Source organism: Anser brachyrhynchus (genome assembly GCF_964034855.1).
Source record: "Anser brachyrhynchus genome assembly, chromosome: 1".
In the NCBI taxonomy this organism is placed as follows: Eukaryota; Metazoa; Chordata; class Aves; order Anseriformes; family Anatidae; genus Anser; species Anser brachyrhynchus.
In genome coordinates, this window is record NC_137694.1 from 193,190,282 (window position 1) to 193,209,723 (window position 19,442).

General features: G+C 40.6%; 1 protein-coding gene across 5 annotated transcripts in view; it reads left to right on the top strand.

Moving 5' to 3' along the window:
* Nucleotides 1–19,442, top strand: part of CRYL1 (crystallin lambda 1) — a 63,460-nt gene that overhangs the window by 26,860 nt on the left and 17,158 nt on the right. For all 5 annotated transcript variants that reach the window (XM_080576877.1, XM_080576878.1, XM_080576881.1 and 2 more), the window contains 3 exons: nt 3,806–3,967; nt 8,549–8,743; nt 19,268–19,373. In XM_080576877.1, coding sequence (XP_080433003.1) covers nt 3,806–3,967; nt 8,549–8,743; nt 19,268–19,373 — 463 coding nt within the window. The remainder of the gene's footprint in view (nt 1–3,805; nt 3,968–8,548; nt 8,744–19,267; nt 19,374–19,442) is intronic.

Genomic DNA, 19,442 nt, shown 5'->3' on the forward strand with positions numbered 1-19,442 from the left:
TTTGTGTAAATCAGGCTTTGTTTTTAAAGATACATCTTTCTAACATGATTTGGTGGATTAAAAATAAAACAATTATGCCTGAAGTCTTTTCTGTGTTCTTTCTAGTGGATTATAGCTATAGAAGATAATGAAGGTATTTGTATAAAGGGATTAGGCACCAAGACTTTCAGAAAAGCAGCTTGGAGTTGCAGAGGTCTCTCTGCTCTTTGTTTCTTAATCCTCTGAAGATCTTCCTATTCCCTCCAGAAGCTGGTGGTCTGTTGCTGTAGGAATTAAAGTGGTTGTGTCCCAGGAGTGCTGTCGGTCCGGGTCCAGCTCGTGGGACAGGTCGGCACTCCAAAGGTGGCTGCTGTACATCTTTGTGTATGAGAGGATCGCTGTCACCTGGCTCTGGAAAGCATTCTGTAGAAAAGGAAAAGCTAAGACCACTTACAGTGCTGTAAATTACATGTGTACAAACACAGGAACGGAGCCAAGGTTCGTGGTATGTTTGGAGATCCTCACTTAACTGCACAAGATGAAGAGCGTGCTTGTAGCAGTTGAAGTGGTTATGCTTTCTAAACAGCTCACCTGCTGCTTGAAGCCCTGTTGAATTCGGTGGGGACTAAGAAGGCCCAGAGCTCTTGCAAGTAATTTTCTATCTTTTGTTGTGGTTAGGGCAAGGCTGTAGGGCGTTCCTGCTGCAGCAGCTGCAGCATGGCGGTGAAGTACAACCGCTGGGGGTTAGGTGGTGTGCTCCGCGTGCCAAATGAAGGTAGGAGAGGAGGAGTATCTGCCTAGGGGACTTCATAACATGCTGTGAGCTGGAATGTGGGTGGATTTTCAAGGATTAGTTCCTTCAAGCTCAAAATTGATCTGTCTTCACTTGCAGAGACTTATATTGTTGTAAATGTTCATACTAACGTTCTCAGAGAATAAGTGTTTTCTTCATTGCTTCTTGAATACACAGCAGCCAGAATCTAGTCAAGAGGTGGGAACTCGTCATTGTACAGCTGTGGCTTTCAGTTTATTCAGGGATTCCTCATGCTTGGTGACCACTGTCAAGCTCCATACTTGCTTATAGAGATGTCTCTGCTTCTCGCTCTGACAGCATTGTCAGGTGCTGTTATAGAAAGCTGGCTTGCTTGTTGCTGAACAATTAGTAATCTCCATGCCAGCTTAAATCTTGGGCTTTCATCTTACACTGTGATGCTTGTACTGCTATTTTAGGACTATACCGCTGTGTTGCAGTGCTTTGCTTCAGGCCATGCTTTGCTTCTTCACCTCACAGTGCTAGTAAATCCATTGCCTTGGCAGCAACTCCAGTTGCTGGTGCAAGGAGAAGGGAGGTATTTTGCAAGATAGCGTTTTGGGGAGTGTTTGCTAGAGGGTGATGCAGGTGAATTGCTTCCTTGGCATACCGAAGAACGGATAGGAAGAATCTGGGTAGATGCCAGCATTTAATATAGGTAAAAGAAGCTGTGCTCTCAGGTGAGCGTGGATGTGCGTGGGAGTGCAGACGGCACGGTGGGAAAAGCCTGTACAAAAACACAAACCCACTTGATTTCAACAGATTAAATTTCCTAGATTTGTATGTACTGGCATTCAAATGGTCACATCGTATGTGAGTGCAGATTCTTAGTTAGGGCCGACTAGACCCTGATCACCACATCTGGGTATCACTGTTGGGGAGGAAGTCTGGCATGGCCTTACCTTGTCTAGTTCCTTCAGTGTTCATAGGCTGGCCAAGTAGCAGCTATGTGTTCTCTGAACGTACAGATAACAGGCATTAAACTGTCTGACTAGAAGTTTTTAATACAATGCAACTATTCCAGGAGGTGGGTTTTAAAAATAAGCAGGTGTCGTGTTCTTCTCAGGCTGCTGAAGAGGACATCTAATAAATTTTTAGTCAGATTAGCAGTAGCCTTGTCCAGGCGCTCAAGCCTTGGAATAAAGGCTCACTGTTTCTCGCAAATGAGAAGTGCAATCTCTACAAAAAGGGCACAGAAATATACAGTGTCACTTAAAATGCACTGAGGTGTTTGCTAACCTTTTTTTGCGCTGATTCTTTGACAGAGACTGTAGTAGCTTTAAAACTGTATCTTATCTTGCTGTTTGATCTTCTTTTTCTCAGGGTAAACAGAATAGCCTCAGACCTCTCCAGGCTCCAAAACTGACAGCAAGTGAGGCTCCTGTTTAATAGGTTGTTTAGAGCTTAATTTTCTCTGTTCTTAAGGGAATTGGTGTGTCTGAGAAAATAATTGCATGCCTGATGAGGACAGAAGCTTTATTGCAGTGGTCCAAGAACCTGAATACAATTGTGACGATATATGAGAAACTTCAAGCAAATGGCCCATTCAGAAACCTTACGTAACCGCGGCAGAGGTTTGAGTTTCCAGCAGATTTGAATTTGCCTCTTTGATTATCATCTGATGTGAGAGGAGGCTTAGAGTTTCAAGTTCACAATACGTCTATTCAGTGAGACCCGTTTATTAGCCTGAACAGTATCTGCGGACTTCTCTTCATCTTTGGCTTTACTAAAAGAAACTATTTAAACTTAATTCCAGGCTCCAAGCTTGCTGGTTATGAGCAGAGTATCACTTTGTTTTGATAAGGATGCCTATTACTTTGAGCTCTCTCTGGAGTTCTTAAATGACCCCGTTTATCTCTCCTGCATCATGGAACTTTTAGTACTGTCCCATGCAGCAACGTGCTTATTTTCTTGGAAGACTTCAAATTAGTCTTAACCCATTTATATCCAGCCTGATGGAAAAACTGTGGCCCTGGGCATTCCTGCTGAGTTCAGCATAACAGGAAGGACCGAATGAAATGCTGATAGGTGGGAGAAGCTTAGGGCTGGAAAAAAAGTAGGTATTTTCTGTGTTTTGATGGGAAGCTGAAGTTTTGCAAGTTTAGGATTCTTCTAAGACTTTGTAGAACACTTCTGGGGAACAAAAAAAAAAAACAATAAAAACAAACAAAAAGCTGGCTGGCTTTATTCCCCTGTTTTGTCCTGGCCAGACTGAAGCCTTTCCTATTGATTGTGGGATCCACTGTAGTTGTTCTCCCATGTCCGTGTTGCTCTCAGACTGGTGGATTTCTGCATGCATTTCTGCATGCTCTCCTTCAGGCAGCTCATGGGGATAACTTTCAAATTCTGGGGACTGGAGATTCTGGCTGTTGGCTCATACAGGTAAAACTTCACAGCTCTGTAGAGCTGAATGTGCTCCATAGCTTGGGAGAAGTTTCGATAGCATGCATTCTACTTCAAAAATCTTTCTCACAGTTGAAGTAGGTGTCTGTATTTAAGCTTTTCAAGCATGAGGGTCACAGATATTTTGGTGCAGGTTCCGGAACTGTAAGTTGTGTTTTTCTGCCATAGTTCTGGAAATCATAGGTTTGTCTTCTTTTGAGCTACATATGTTCATTTCTGTCTTGTCTGAAAAAGAACAAAAGACCACTGACTTACTTCATTTGAGGTTCTCTTTTTTTTTTTTAAATAAAAGCAAAACAACAACAAAAGAACAAGTCTTATTCCTCCTTACTATGTTACCTCTTTGTATGAATAGAAGTCTATACTTTATACAAAGCAGAATCATCTGCTTTGTGTTGAATCTCCAGCGGTATGTAGTCATCCATCTTCTGCAACAGAGAACCTCTAGGGCTTTCACTCCTTTGTGTGTAGAAAGGTATCTTTGTAGTATGGCTCACTGGTGCATCTAGGCTGAATTAAAACTGATGGTTTGTATGGATCAGTGAAGTCTGAAATGCATAGATAAGTGCTATTAAAATAGAAGACTTCTAATACTGTTTTTTGTTATTTCAGGAATGTACTCCAGAGAACCTGGAACTGAAAAAGAAGATTTTTGGTCAGCTGGATCTTATTGTTGGTGACAATGTTATCTTGAGCAGCTCGACCTCTTGTCTCTTACCCAGCAAACTGTTCACTGGCCTTAAGCATGTTAAGCAGTGTATTGTGTCGCATCCTGTAAGTATGATGACATGTATTGTTTTTATAGTAACATTATAGGTATTTAGTTAAACTGTGTCCCAATTTCTTCCCAGCAGATTGAGAGAGGATATGTGGAGTGCTTTCACATCTCTGTTAGTGTGCAGGGCCTGAATTTTTGGAAATGCTTTAGTTTGGTCATTCTGTGTGACAGCATATACTAAATTGAGAATGAGTGCATGTTTTGTACTGTCGGTTCTAGATACCTTCTGTGTAAATTCTTGTGCTCACATTGCTGTGTTATTCCAACTAATAGTTCTCAAAGTACAGGGAGTCTCTGTTCGGTAGACAAACTTATAATATTCCCTACGTTCTTCTCATGGCATCATTATTTTTCCTGGTGTCATTTTTCAGCTGATGTTCAGTATCAGTAAGGTTCCAAACAGCAAGCTGTATGCACTTGTCAGGTAATGCAGATGAAAGGTGGGAAGCTTTAACTCTGGCTTCATCAGATTTTTCATGCAGAGGTGGTACACCTGAAGAGGAGCAGCAGGCAGATGAAATGGAACAAATCGTACTTAAAGCTGAATTTGCATGCTTTGTGTCTGACTGGGACAAGTGATGCATAAGTAGCATGACTAGAGGTGGCAGCAGAACCTCAAAATGTTGAAGGCTACCTTTGAGCCTCTGTAAGCATTTGTGGGGCTGCTGGACAGCTGTTTTTCACCTCTGTCCTCAGCGTGGAGGAACATTTTGTCTTAATCACTGGGATTCTTCCTGCTCTGTCTTCTGGACTCTGAGTCTGTCAACTGATTTTTCAAACACAAGACTAATGTTAGGTTAAGAGGGCTGTGGTCATGAAGGCTTGCAGTAACTGGAGAACGGTACTCTTCTGCTGTCTGTGGTTCATAGAATCACTGAATAGTTTGAGTTGCAAGGTATCTTAAGGATTATTGAATTCCAACCCCCCTGCCATGGGCAGGGATGTTACCCACTAGACCAGGTTGCTCAAAGCCCCATCCAGCCTGGCCTTGAACACTTCCCCAGGGATGGGGTATCCACAGTTTCTCCAGGCAGCCTGTTCCAGGGCCTCACCACCCACTGAGTAGAGAATTTCTTCCTTATATCTAATCTAAATCTCCCCTCTTGTAGTTTAAAACCATTACCCCTTATCCTGTCACTCCACTCCCTAACAAAGAGTCCCTCCCCAGCTTTTCCTGTAGGCCCCCTTTAGGTGTCAGAAGACCACTTTGAGGTCTCCCCGGAGCCTTCTCTTCTCCAGGCTGAACAACCCCAACTCCCTCAGCCTGTCTTTGCAGGAGAGCTGCTCCAGCCCCTTGATCATCTTTGTGGCCCTCCTCTGGACTTGTTCTAATACCTCGACATTGTTCTTGTGCTGGGGGACCCAGAGCTGAACGCAGGGCTCCAGGTGGGGTCTCACGAGAGCAGAGGGGGAGAATCCCCTCCCTTGACCTGCCAGCTAAAACATTACTACATTTTGTCTTTCCAGGGTAGAATGTACAGGCTCAGAATGTACAGTAAATGCCAATTCCGTTGGCATGCTCCAGAATGGCAATGTGAACACAAAAATACAGCACTACTTCATTGTGATATCTCTACAGCTGCCTGTAGCCTAATGCTGCAGTGTCAAAGCATTTGGTCAGCCCTTTTGACACCCCTTCACCACTAGTATTGTGTCTTGGGGTGACTGATGAGCAAAAGGAACAAAAGGATTGGTTTCTCTCCTTAAAACTGATTTTTTTTATCCCCTTTTAATTGGAAAAAGAAATCAAGCTTCAAAGTATGTATCTGTGCCTAAGTTTAGCCTTTCTCCAGTCTAAAACTCAGGAGTTCCTTATCTCAGATTTCCAGGGTTGTAACTTTCCATAGTGCAAAAGATCATGTCTCTTCTTCTAAGCTTCTGTATTAAGGAACTATAACTATGATTTTATATATTTATTACCATTCCCTAGGCTTCTTCCTGTGTTCTTCTGCCTGTCAGCCTTTCTTTTTTTTTCCATTACTCTTTTATTGTTATCCCAAGCTGGTTTGTACTGGTTGCTCCATTTAGTTTCAGCTGCAGCCTTCATAGGATCTACTTCTGAAACCATCTTTGATCAGATCTGGCAAAGTAGCTAGTTTCTGCATAAACATTTTTCTAAGTTGCTGTTGTAAGGATATGTGTATTTTCCAAAGTAAATACTTCAGAGTGCCATAAAATGTCTCATTGTTCCGAGATGGCTTTGCAGTCTGAGACCACTTTCTTAGTAGTCTCAGCTTCACCCAAAGGGGAGTGTACTATTCCAGGGGCATTTCTCTATTCGTTATATCAAGAAAAATATTTGCTTTGTAGTAGTAGTTGGTTTTTGATTGTTTTGTTTTAATCATGACCTTACTAGCAACTTAAACAAAAGTAGGACATGGGGAATGGTGGCTGAAGGAAGTAATCTGTTCAGAAAGACACTGAAAATAAGAAGTGTGGAATTTGTTATTCCAGAAAAATAAAAAGCTCAAGTTGTAAAGCCTCTGGCACAGGTGAGCATGCTGAGGAGAAATGAAGTGAAATGCCCAAAGGCCAGAAGGAACTCTTCACTTTGCTTAACATAATAAGCTCAGTAATCAGAAAAAATAAATGAAATCCTGCAGCACAGCTGTATGATAGAAGTGCATGCAATACTTACAGGCACAGCTGTTCTGTCAGCAGTTTCAGGCCTTGTGGCGGTAGAGGTCTGCACAGCAGTTCACTTCTCAAGTACCATATGAGCCTGCCAGATCACACAGCTGGAAACATGGAGCTAGAGGAGACTGCCACCGAGTGAAGTTCCTTGCTGTAAGAGGAGGCATGTCATCAAGTTGTCTTAAAATATATTAAGCTCCCTCTTAGTTTTTTTTACTTGACTGCTTCTATATGAAGTTTCCTTTTATTTCAATCTTACTAATGGTCTGTTAAAATTTGCTTGTGTAGACTATGTAGTTGTGTAGCTTTTTTCTAGTCTAATTCTGTCTCTCTACTTCATTTATCCCTTCTTAGTTATCATTTTGTTAGGCTGAGTAAGGTAAATTCTCCTGCTCTCTTAAGAATGCCTTTGCATTACCCTTCTGATTTTAGAAGTCTTTTTTTTTTCTCCCTTTCAATTTCATCTACATTTTACCACTTCTAGTTTTTACCAGCATCAATTATCTCACTCTTAAACAATTATCCTCCTAAGTCTCCACAGTGTGCTCAGTAACACACCCATACACTCCTTGTGCCAAGTCCGTGAAATAAAATATTTCAATAAGGTCTCTGTCAAAACTAATCGTGGAAGAAATTCATAATAGCCTCAGTCTTGCTCAACAATTAGCTCGTCTTCTTTCTGATGAGACCCGGTGATATACTTAAGGGTTAGAAAAGCCTTCAGAGAACTTCTTGGAGCTTGCACTGTTTCAGGTCTTGCTGAATTGCCTGGCACCGCCATGTCTGCAGCGGTGTCCATCACACCACACAGCTTTGGTGGTGACACTGCCAAAGAAAATGAAGTAAATGTATTACATGGGTTAGAGCAGGCATAGCTGTACAGCAGGTTATGTGTTGGTCAGATGCTACAGTAAAGGAAAACATGTAAGTACTGAAACAAAAAACAAACCAGAGGAAGGACTGCTGGCACACTGCTGTGACTTGAGTCCTGCATTTGCATTTACATGAGTACAGTTAAGAGCAGCTGACTGCAAGGGAGCATGGTGAAAGAATCAGTATTTAATTACCATCCTTTAAATGTGGATGTTTTTTCTGGTGGTCATTTATGGTATGTTGGGTCTGACTGTTACTTGGAAATGAGTACAAGAGCTTCATTTAAGACCTTAAGAATATAGTTTAAGGACTCCTATTTCTGGGAGGAGCACACACTGGCTACTGCCTGTAACGCTGACCTGAAGAACTTTAGGCACTTCTAGGATGTTCGTTAGAATTTTTTGTTTATAACTTCAAAAACACACTGCACACAAGTCGAGACTTGTGTGTAAAATTACATTTGGGAAGAGTCATGGAGAAGTAGGTTTTTGTGGCTTTTTTTTTTTAAGGAGGTACAGTGTCTGAAGGTAACCTGTTCCACAGCGTTCTTTTTTGGAAGTATGTATTATGTGATATCTGTTAATGTGTTTACAATATATTCACAGGCTTGGGCCAGTAGCCATTTATGTGTTGAGCTTTGCATCATACAGGTGGTGCATAGCAATAATTTTGTTACAAATTTTCTGATTATCTAAAAGGAAATGCCTTGTTTAATTTGGGAAGACAAGTGGTGGTCATTTTTTACAGCAAAAACCAACCTGCATATTGGGAAAACATCAGTTATTCAAGTCGGCATAAAGCCTTCTAGTACTGAAGTGTTCTCCTCCTTAGGCTACGTGAACTTTGTTGCGATTAAACAGAGCTAGATTTAATCATAGAAGATTTTATTTTTTAATTTGAATTAATATACTTTTTTTTACTGAACTGGTGAATTGTCTCAGGGTCTAAAGATCAGACCTACTCTATTCACTGGAAAATATCCACACTAGTAGAAAGTTATAGATACGCTTTATATTAACTTGGTCTGTTAGTCTCATAGCTGACATTCTTCTTCTGTGTTTCTTCTTCAGGTAAATCCACCTTACTTTGTGCCATTGGTTGAAATTGTTCCGCATCCAGAAACAGATCCTTCTACTATAGAGAGAACATACGCTCTTATGAAGAAGATTGGACAATCTCCTGTCAAATTAAACAGAGAAATTGAGGGCTTTGTTCTGAATCGGCTCCAGTATGCAGTGATAAGTGAAGCCTGGAGACTTGTGGGTGTACGTATATATTTTTGCAATTTTTACACACTGTCAGTTTTGTAGAGGCAAGCAAGATTATATATTTAAATTCCCTATAAAATTGTCTTTTTTATTAAACTGTCCCTTGTGTACATGAAAATTAAAATTAGCATGTAAGTTAAAAACAGTAAGAAGTGATGTCAGTAATAAATAGCAAAGTTTATGAAAAACAAAGTGATATGATCTTAACAACTATCCTTTATCCTGCTTTCATTTCAGAATACTGTCATTTTTTAGGACAATCAAAAGAACAACGTTGAAAGTGCAGAAATCAAGATGCTGATTTTTATTTTTTCTATGTTGTCTCACTATTTCCTGTTATTTTTCTGAATGTTGCTGGCTTACTTTTCAGTTATTATGAAATGTTTTAAATGGTTTTCTGTGTGGCCTTTCAGGAATTGAACTCTTAGGTTCATTTGATACTTGTAGGTAAAGACAGATCTCTCCTCCTCCCATTCTGACTTCTAGCTGAGAATCATCTGTTTGTTTTGCTTCAGCTTTTCCCACAGTTGCATGTTCTGTGCTACAAAATCCATTCTTTCACCAGGAAGAGCTGAATTAAGAGGCTGTTGGAATTCTGTTGAGAAGAGATTTAACTGGTGTGAGTGGGGCTGACTTTTTTGTCAGCCAAAGACTACTTTGACTTCTTTTATTTTTTTTCAAGCTGTTTAAAAAAAATAACAAATGCACACAGATACAGGTAAAGATCTTGGAACTAAGGTAATATTAACATATTGTAAATAAAACAACTCTTTCCAAAACAGTATCTAAACATATTTGCTCAACTGATTTTACTTTCAGTTAGCTTCCACTAGCAACACAATGCAACAATGTAAAGGAGATGATGAGTAATAATACATAGTGATATTGGGAAGGAACTGAGCTTCTACTGAAGATGTTTCTTTAAATTAAAAAAGGTATCTGTTATTAAAAAAGTTAAAGCAAAACCTTAAGTATATGATTAAAAAACCCTTCAGAAAGCTGTACTCATGTTGAAAGACATAGGATAGAAAGGATATTAACCTTTAAATTATTTTTCAACCCATAATAAGGCTTATCAAGAGAAAAAAAAAAAAAAGAAAATAAAAACTACTACCAAAAATGTGAACAAGGAAGACAAACCCCTAGGGGAAAATGGCCGATGTTATTGCTAGGCCACTCTCCATCATCTTTGAAAGGTCTTGGAGAACAGGAGAGGTGCCTGAGGACTAGAAGAAAGCCAACATCATGCCAGTCTTCAAAAAAGGCAAGAAGGGAGGACCCAGGCAACTACAGGCCAGTCAGCCTCACCTCCATCCCTGGAAAGGTGTTGGAACAGCTCATCCTGGAGATCATCTCCAAGCATGTAGAGGATAAGAAGGTGATCAGGAATAGTCAGCATGGATTCACCAGGGGGAAATCATGCTTAACCAATGTGATATCTTTCTATGACAAGATGACTAGCAGGGTAGATGAGGGGAGAGTGGTGGATGTGGTCTACCTTGACCTCAGCAAGGCTTTTGACATTGTCTCCCATAACATCCTCATAGTCAAGCTCAGGAAGTGCAGCCTAGATGAGTGGATGGTGGATTGGCAGTTGGCTGGATGGCAGAGCTCAGAGGGTTGTGCTTAGTGGTGCAGTCTAGTTGGAGGCCTGTAGCTAGTGGTGTCCCCTAGGGGTCAGGTCAGTACTGGGTCCAGTCTTGTTCAACTTATTCATCAGTGAGCTGGACGATGGAACAGAGTGCACCCTCAGCAGGTTTGCTGATGACATGAAGCTGGGAGGAGTTGCTGATAGCCCAGAGGGCTGTGCTGCCGTTCAGAGGGATGTCAACAGGCTGGAGAGGTGGGCTGAGAAGAACCTCATGAAGTTCAAGGGCAAGTGCAGGGTCCTGCACCTAGGGAGGAATAACACCATGACCAGTACAGGCTGGGCTGGCCTGCTGGAGAGCAGCTCTGTGGAGAAGGACCTGGGAGTCCTGGTGGACAGCAGGCTGACCATGAGCACTTGTGGGCCAAGAAGGCCAACAGCATCCTGGGGTACATTTGTAAGTGTTGCCAGCAGGTCAAGTGAAGTGATCCTCCCCCTCTACTCAGCCCTGGTGAGGCCACACCTGGAGTAGTGTGTCCAGTTCTGGGCTCCCCAGTACAAGAGGGACATGGAACTATTGGAGTGAGTCCAGAGGAGGGCTACAAAGATGATTAGAGGACTGGAGTACCTGTTGTACAAGGACAGGTTGAAAGAACTGGGCCCGTTTAGCCTGGAAAAGAAGACTGAAGACAGGTTGCACAGAGAGGTGGTGGAGTCTCCTTCTTTGGAGATATTTAAAACCCGCCTGGATGCCATCCTGTGGAATGTGCTCTAGGTGATCCTGCTCGGCGGGGGGTTGGACTAAATGATCTTCAGAGGTCCCTTCCAACCTCGGCCATTCTGTGATTTTGTTTACTGAACTGTGGTGCTCACTGTTGAGGAGGTTCTCCAACTCTAATCTTTCCTTAAAAGAAAGGGGTCTAACAAGTTGTTTCAGTCATGCGAAGAACAAGATTTTTTAGAAGGGGAAAGATGAAATGAATAGCAGCAGATAATGAAAGGGAAATTGAACTTATCAAAGACTCCCAGAGCTCAAATATTAAGGTCATGAAATACTGGTGTAAGCATCTTTTTACACACCTGCTAGCATAGCGTTGTAGAAATGGAAGTTAGCATTTACACCTGAGATTAAAAAAAAAAAAAAAGCTTCAAGTGTAGTTGGCAAATTGTGGACCAGTAAGTTTGGTAATGCGTAGGCATATATATCAGGGAAAGTAATGCCTCAAAAATGTAGGATTATTTCATGACTCTAAGAGGCTTAAGCTGAATTGTGAAACTTGCTGTCACAGAGACCTTGGATGCCAAAACTATGAATTGGTTCAGGGAACATTTAGACACATTTATGTTAAATGAAAACAATGTAGAAACAACCTCCAACTCTCAAAATCTGAAAGACTGGATTGCTGGGAGCTGAGATACTGCTTGTGATTGAACTATGAAAGTATCACTCTGTGTGTGCTCTTTGATTATGGAAAGATAAGAACACTCTGTAGGCTATTATCAGTGGGAGAAAAAAGGTACTGACGAGGTGAACTTCCAGTATGAACCTGTACCTTTAGTATAAACCTGTGGGTGGTATTCTGTTAATAGTAACACAACAGTGCTTTAAGCACTGACGAAGTTGCTTTCATTGTGCTTTATCTAAGTTTCCAAGTTGTTCTGGTTTTAATTTTATTGCATTTCAGGCAAATACACATTTAAACTGCAACAACTTTGATTGTATTTCCATTTCAAAAGTCTAGACGAATACCAGGTATCAAAGGCGTATAGTTTCAGCTGTATGACTTGGGGCTAAACAGCCCCTTTGTTGGGGGAGAATCACTGTAGATAGGTGAAAAATAAAGGCCTTGAGCAGTTTTTCTTCCTACTGTTGTGCTGCCAACTTCGTCGTTTTCATTGCAAGTCATGTTCTTTTGGTGTTTTCCATTTTCAAAGCGGAGAAAATGTATTTCTTGGTTCTGACTTTTAAAGTCACTTTTTAGTCCTTATTTTTGAGGGTTAAAATACTTTGAAAAACATCAGCATCCCCAGCTCACAATTTTTGAAAAGCTCCTAAAAAATCAAATTTTATTTGGTGTTCTTATTTTCTTGCTGCAGAAGGTCATACTGATTCTTTGTAGTAACAAAACTTTTTGCTACCCTAAGAAGTACTGTAGGTGGAAGCTAAACTACAAATATTAGCAATAGAGACATAGTAATAAATAGAGACATAGTAATAAAACCCGTTTGTCCAAAATGACCCTAGTATTAATCCTTTTGTGGTTAGATAGGTAAATTGTGTGTATTAGATTTGGCAGTCTAAGACATTTTGGATGCAGAACACAGGCATTCTTATGAAATTAGTTATGAATGCTTTGGTATTTTAATGCTAATAATTGTATACTGCTTTTGACTGTTGTAAAAGAACAGTGAAATGGAACCATAAAACATGATTTCAAGCATACTTGTTTTATTGCTGGTTGTAAAATGCCAGAACAAGTGTCTTTGTATGCCTGCCATTACTTTTCATAAATTGATCAGTGCTCATACTTCTGTTATGAGTTTTCTTTGAATTTGTTTTTAACATGGTGAGTACTTGGGGGAAAATCTATGTTGTTGACAGAGGACTGCTGTATTTGCAACTGCTCTCTGACATATGCAGAAATATTTATGTCCTTGTTAAAAATGCCATGTGTGAACCAGGAAAGAAACACAGCAGTGATCTTAAGTGTTTTGAAGCCACTTCAAACTATCTTAAATCAGCCCCTTTATGTAAACAACCCTCTGTGAGGACTTTGAAACGTAAACTTGAAAATTCTCATCTGGGTCTTCACTTCAAAAATATTTACAGTAATAGCAGGGGGAGCAGCCTTACACCTGCACATGTGCAGAGGTACTTTCATGACAATCACCTTTTCTTTTAGTTTTTTTAATTAGCTGATCTTACTTCATCCAAGAAACTAGTTGAAAGTTCACTGGTAGAAGTATGTATGTACCGTTTAAAAGGGCATTGGTGATAGACATGCAGGTACAGCTGTGCTAACACCGTTTATCTGGAAAACATTATCAAGAGTAGACTGAACAGTTTGCAGGGTATGTTTTAGTTCCCAAATGTAGCTCAGTAACTGACAGCTTGCCAGTCCCCCTTTTCTTTAGCAGTGTTGTGATGAGATGCGTGAGGCATGGGGCAGGAATCGCACCACAGGAGAAGGGCTCTGATGCAAAGCTACGATTGTGTCACCTGATGAGGAGCATTTGAACATGGGGCTGTACAGAAAGCAAGCACTGCAGTCCCAAAGCCTTCATTGCTTGCTCTGAATTCCTGTGATAAATATAATTGCTTGCTGGATCATGCATTGGACTTGCCAATTTCTGCTGTCTGGGGTCTAAGAGTAGGAAGTGCAACAGCCAGAAATCTGGGGGGGGGCTTGCCAGCAGGTTGCGATCAGGCTCAGATTCCACATGGTGACCTAACTGCACGTGGGCATGGGTGCTTAAGCAGAGCACAGCAAATTTCAGGGCAAGGTGATGAAAGTAGCAATGATAAACCCAGACATTGGGATACAGTTTGCCTTTCCCAAAGATGTTGGGGTCCTCAAGCACCCATGAGCTGGTATATTGAACCCGGGCACAAACTGAGTGAATGCAGGACTGGGCCAAATGTGGGAGTGGGAGGTTAATGTGACGAAAAATTAGAAGAACTGGAGGTTGAGAACCAATTTTTTAGGGAAGTAGGAGAGCAAAGACTGGTTTGGTGATGTGCAGAGAGTACACTTTGGTACTGAGAACTTTGGCGAGGTAGATAACATGAAATGTTGTTTTAAGGATACAGGAGTTCAACTTTACGAGAAGTTAGCAGCAAAGACCGTAGATTCACTTATGGGCTGAAAAGAAGGAATTCAAGCGAATGTTCTCCTTCAAGACGAGTGCTGCAATGAGATGTTTTATTTTAGATCTGAGCTAGTCTTTTTGTGTGACACGATGTCTTGTTGAACATTGTTTTGACATGCAAGTTACAAGCTCTTGGGCAGCGCAGGTGTTTGTGGCAGGAACTTCTTGTATTGGTTTTCTCTCTCCCCGGGCTCCACATCTATTCCATGAAAATGCAGGTATTGGGAAGACTCCAGTTGTCTGTTTCCATGTCTTCCTCTTTGAGGTCAAGTATCTGAGAACTTCCTGGAGAAAACTAACGTAAAACCATCCAGGACATACAAGAAGTTCTTGTAGGCTTTATATTTTTAATTCTTTGGTTGCAAAGCCGTTTATAATGAGAGTAAGAGACATACTGTGAGATGTTGAGTTTGAAGACCTTTACTGCTCTGATCTTCCTAGTCGTCTTAACCTTAAATTTTGATATTTTAAGTTTGTAACTATTAAAATAATCTGTAACCAACAGTAGAGAAAAATACCTGACAGCTTTCTCTATTATTCCCTGTTATCATTTATTTACTTTCTCATACCTCCATTGACAGTAACCACTGCTATATCTGATTTTGTTCGTAGCTCGTAGGAGCAGAGACTTGGCCTCTTTATTTGCTTTATTTAGGAGTTTCAGCTGCCTTTAAGAACGTGCTGAAACTACTTTGTGAGATGGATCATATGGTGCATGTCTCAAAGATTATGTTTTGTCCTCTATGTAAGCTCTTAGTACCGCTTTAATAAAAGTTTCTTTAAAAATGGGTTTACTCTTTAAGTTATAGTCATGGAGACTGTGTTCATTAAGAATGGGTGGTCCTGCTATTTAGTGTTTTGTTTTGTTTTGTTACTCTATTGGAAAATAAGCAGTTGTGGTTTGGCTGTGTCCATTTCAGTTCATTTTCACAGCAAGAATGTGCATTGGCTTCAGTCCCTAATTTATGTACCTCACCCATCTCAGGTGGCTAGTTTGGCTGTTCTTAAATACTGGTAAGGCTTCAAAATTCCAAATTCGTTATTATTAATTGTATTACAGTGTTGGTCAGAGATCCTTTACAAGAATCAAAGATAACTGTAGAGGGTTAAGCATGCAGTTTATGCAGTATCCATAAAAAGTGGACATCATAAAAAGAAGATCAAAAGCCCAGGGAGAAAAATAGTGTTGATACTCAGTTGTTCTTACAGGGTGAGGTGTGTGAGGGTGTCATGGGGGAAGATGAGGGCCAGCAAAGTAAGGAGGTGTAAACTGTAGGATAAGTTTCTCAAACGTGATGAAATGGGAAGAAATGGAGCTGGTAGAGGGATCTAGGAGAAAAGTCATATGCTCAATGATAGGACTGGAAAAAGATTTCATCAGGGTGTGGATCGAAGGGACTTGATTGAAGTGATAGTGAAGAAGTAAAGGGTGTAACGAGTGCTTTTGACAGAGAATGAATATATTAGTAGCAATCGGAGAGAAAAAAGACTGGACCGTAGAGATTCAGAGGATCCAGTGGCAAATCTGGAGACCTATTATGTGGTCAAGGAGGGAGTAGAGTCCAAAATAACTCCAGACAGGCTGGAGTTAGTAGGAGAACGTGGTGAATTGGTAGCAGCAGGAAAAAATAAGATTGTTTTTTGTCCGTGACATATTTGATATGATGACAATCCAAGTCGGTGACAGAAGTTGAGGTGCAGGTGTGACTCACAGACGTAAAACCTGGCAGGCTGGTCAGGGCCCAAAGGTGGAGATGGCAGAACCGCCACAGGCTTTTGGAAAGGAGAACAGGGTCCCCACATAGCGAGGATCACTAAATTACCGAAGGATAATACTCTGGCATCACAGGAGATTAAAATACGTGGGAAGATCTGATTGTGGTATCTAAGTGGTGTCATAAGCAGTGTGGAGGATTCTGATCTAGTGTAGATCTTGAAGTTTGGCTGCCCATTGCGGTCACTGAGGATTTTGGTGGAATTTGTTTTAAATTACCTCCTGAATTCTGTATCTGTGAAAGTCAGTCAGCTTCTGGTAAACAAAGCTTTAACTTTTATGTACTTCCTCTTCCCTTTGACAAGTGCTTAAGGGGAAGACTTGCAAGAAGGGTTAGGCAGAATGAAGAGGAGGAAAAATCCTCCTCGGGAGGGTTGTTTCACACCTAGACTTAATGAAACTGGGTTGGAAGACTTTCTTGTTTACTTCTTAGCATAAACACCAATCCTTGTGGAAGACACCTCGCTGACCTTGCACCTACCCCGCTGAATCATTCCACGAACTTAATGATCTCTTTAACATAAGTGGGAGTAGTTATCCCCTAGAGAAAGACTGTTGAACATATTTCTTACTTGTCTTCTTGTTTCTGAACAGAACAAGGTAAAAGACTTTTCTTTAAGAGGATCTGTGTGACAAAGAAAATTGAGCTTATATGTACAGAATAAGAGACCTCAGCTGGAGGGATCTGTTTTATTTTCCTTCTGTTAACCACAATTTTTGCCTTTTAGCGGTCATAGCCATAAAATTACAGCTTTAGGCAGAAGGCCAAGAGCAAAGCGCTCACCCTGTGATCCTGAGAGCTCCAGCTCTTCAAATGTTGGTACTGAAGACTACAGTATCGGAAGGAAGAGATCACTTTTTCGTTTGAAAATTAATCTGCATTGATTCTGAATTGTTTCAAAAGTCTTATGTAAGGCTGTTAACTCTTTAATATTATAGTTTAAGTGCTGCTGCCATTCAGATGCTTGTCTGGAACTTGTGGTTAATTGTCTGCAAATCTTTGTCAACCTGAGAGGGGAAGAAAAAAAAAATCACTCATCAAGCACAGCTTTACCAGCATAACTCATTGTTCGGATGAAGCACTGCCAACAGAAGGGTGCTTTTGTTGACTTTGCTATTCTTGTTCAAAGAAGTTGTGGTGTTATTTCAGGAGAAAAAAACTTTCACAGAACATGTGGTGCCTGATTGTTTCACTGACATCCGTTCTGTAACCTGAATGCCGAGGTTTGCACTTGGACCTGTCTTTACACAGACCTTCTTGTCTTCCTCTAGACAAATTACCGTACCACTGCCTTACGTTTGGGTTGAAGAAAATAATGCTTCCTTATCCCTGCCATTGTGTGCCCAACTTGGGGTTGGAACTGGATGATCTTTCAGGTCCCTTCCAACCCTACCTATTCTATGATTATAATTAAATTGTTACCAGAGCTGCATGTTGCAAACATGGTGGGTTGATCGTAATAATAATGTCATTGTTTCCTTTTTCAAGATAGATTTCAAAAGTCTTCTGCAACAGTGACTCAGACAGGGTTATTTTTGATAGGAGCAATGCCTACTAACAGTTTGAGACTTGAGATTGAATATTATAAAAGGCTCTATTTAAGCCTGAGGGGATTAAAAACTCGGTTTCTTTGGTTATGGAAGTTATGTTGGTCCTTGGCTTATCATTTTCTTCTAAAGTAACAGTAGATGTGTTTGACAAACATAGGACACTGTGGATGGGATTCAGCTCACTTAAGCTGAGACTTGTACAGTGCAGATGTTTGACTTGCAAGCTCCTTACTTGTTTTTCCGTGCATGAGGAAAATTAGGCCCTTTCAGGATACAACTCATCTGGCCTACTCCAGATGCATGCTTAAGGACGCTGATCTCCTTTTTTTCCCCTACTGATCGTAAAGAGAGTCTAGACGTCTAGCTCAGACATCAGAGTCTGCAGCAGGTCAGGAGAGCTGTCCCACATGCTTGTAGCTCTAGCTGATCACCGTGTGGTACAAAGGAGCGTGTCAGACGTGGTCCTGCAAGAGGGAAGGTTAACAAAAAAAAAAAAAAATCCTGTCTTGGCCAAGCAGACAAGTATATCTACTTGCCTTCTGCAGCTAAAGAAGGCTCATGGAGCAAGAGGTGCTGAGTAGGGGGATCACCTCCAGGTAGGCTACAGGTAGACAAACAATTCAGCATCTCTCTCACCTTAACAACCAGAAGGAAATAATTTTTCTTTTGTCATTGGGAATAAAGACAAGTTCTTGAAATGAAGCTGTATCTGATGGGAGTAGTTAGAACAGGTCTTAGTTCGTTCAGGCCTTTCCAGTAGGTGGAAAATCAACTTCATATGATAAATATTATTTTTCTTAAGTAAAGCTGCAAGGTAATGAACAGTAACTCATTTTTTATAAGCCTTAATGTACTTGCCCTAACCTGATGGGGGCGTTGGCTTTCCTGTAAGTGACACCATCTGGGTGGAACAGCAGCACTCAGTTTTTAACAGGAGAAATTCTTCATTTTGTATACTTCTGATCCTGCCAACTCTGAGGTTTGAGACTGGCAATGAACTCGAGAATCTGGGCAGGTTGAGGCTGTGTAGGTTGAATATTCAGTGAGTTTTTTGCAAGGGAGTGGCAGCTGCATTGCCTACATGTTTGGTCCTAGCCTTTTTTTTTTCAGGTGGCCTCAGGGTAGTGCCAGTGCTGCACCCCCATTCTGCCAATTGCAAGTCTGCACAAAAATCCTGAACTAGGAGAACATGAAGGGAGGTGTAAGATTTAGCTAAAATTTCTGTATTTAAAAGTGCTGGTATGGTACTTGGACTTTACTATAAACTCTTTTTGGTCATGTGCTATTAAGAGTGTCACCCTTGCTATGTGCTCTCTGATTCTCTTTTTTTAAGAAAAGTGTTTATTGGTTGACATAAACAGGTCAATTTAATTTTAATACATGAATTACTGTAAGTAGTAAGTATCAGGCAAACTGATGTGTACAGGTAGTTCGTATTACATAGTGTATTAATCTACTATCAATTTAAAAAATAAGGTACTGTCAAAATGTATTTAGATTATGAAGTACAGTGATCTTACCAATGTGTTTTAAAAAAAGTTAGGTGAATTAATGTTTATCCTGAATTATAAGAAGACTTGTATAGTAGGTACACGATTCTGGCGAATATTTACTAACTGCTATTTCTAGTCTCACTTTTTATTACTTCTTAAATCTTATTTTTTTAAATTATATGCAAAAAGCAGTCAGTTTTGCATTAAAACTTAACATTCACAAGTTTTCCTCTTCTGCTATATAGGAAGGAATAATATCTCCTACTGATCTAGACCTTGTGATGTCTGATGGATTGGGAATGCGATATGCGTTTATTGGACCTCTGGAAACCATGCATCTTAATGCAGAAGGTAGGTACCTTGAAATGAGATATGGAGAAAGTCTTACATTGCATAATGTCAAAAATGACGTCTAATTGA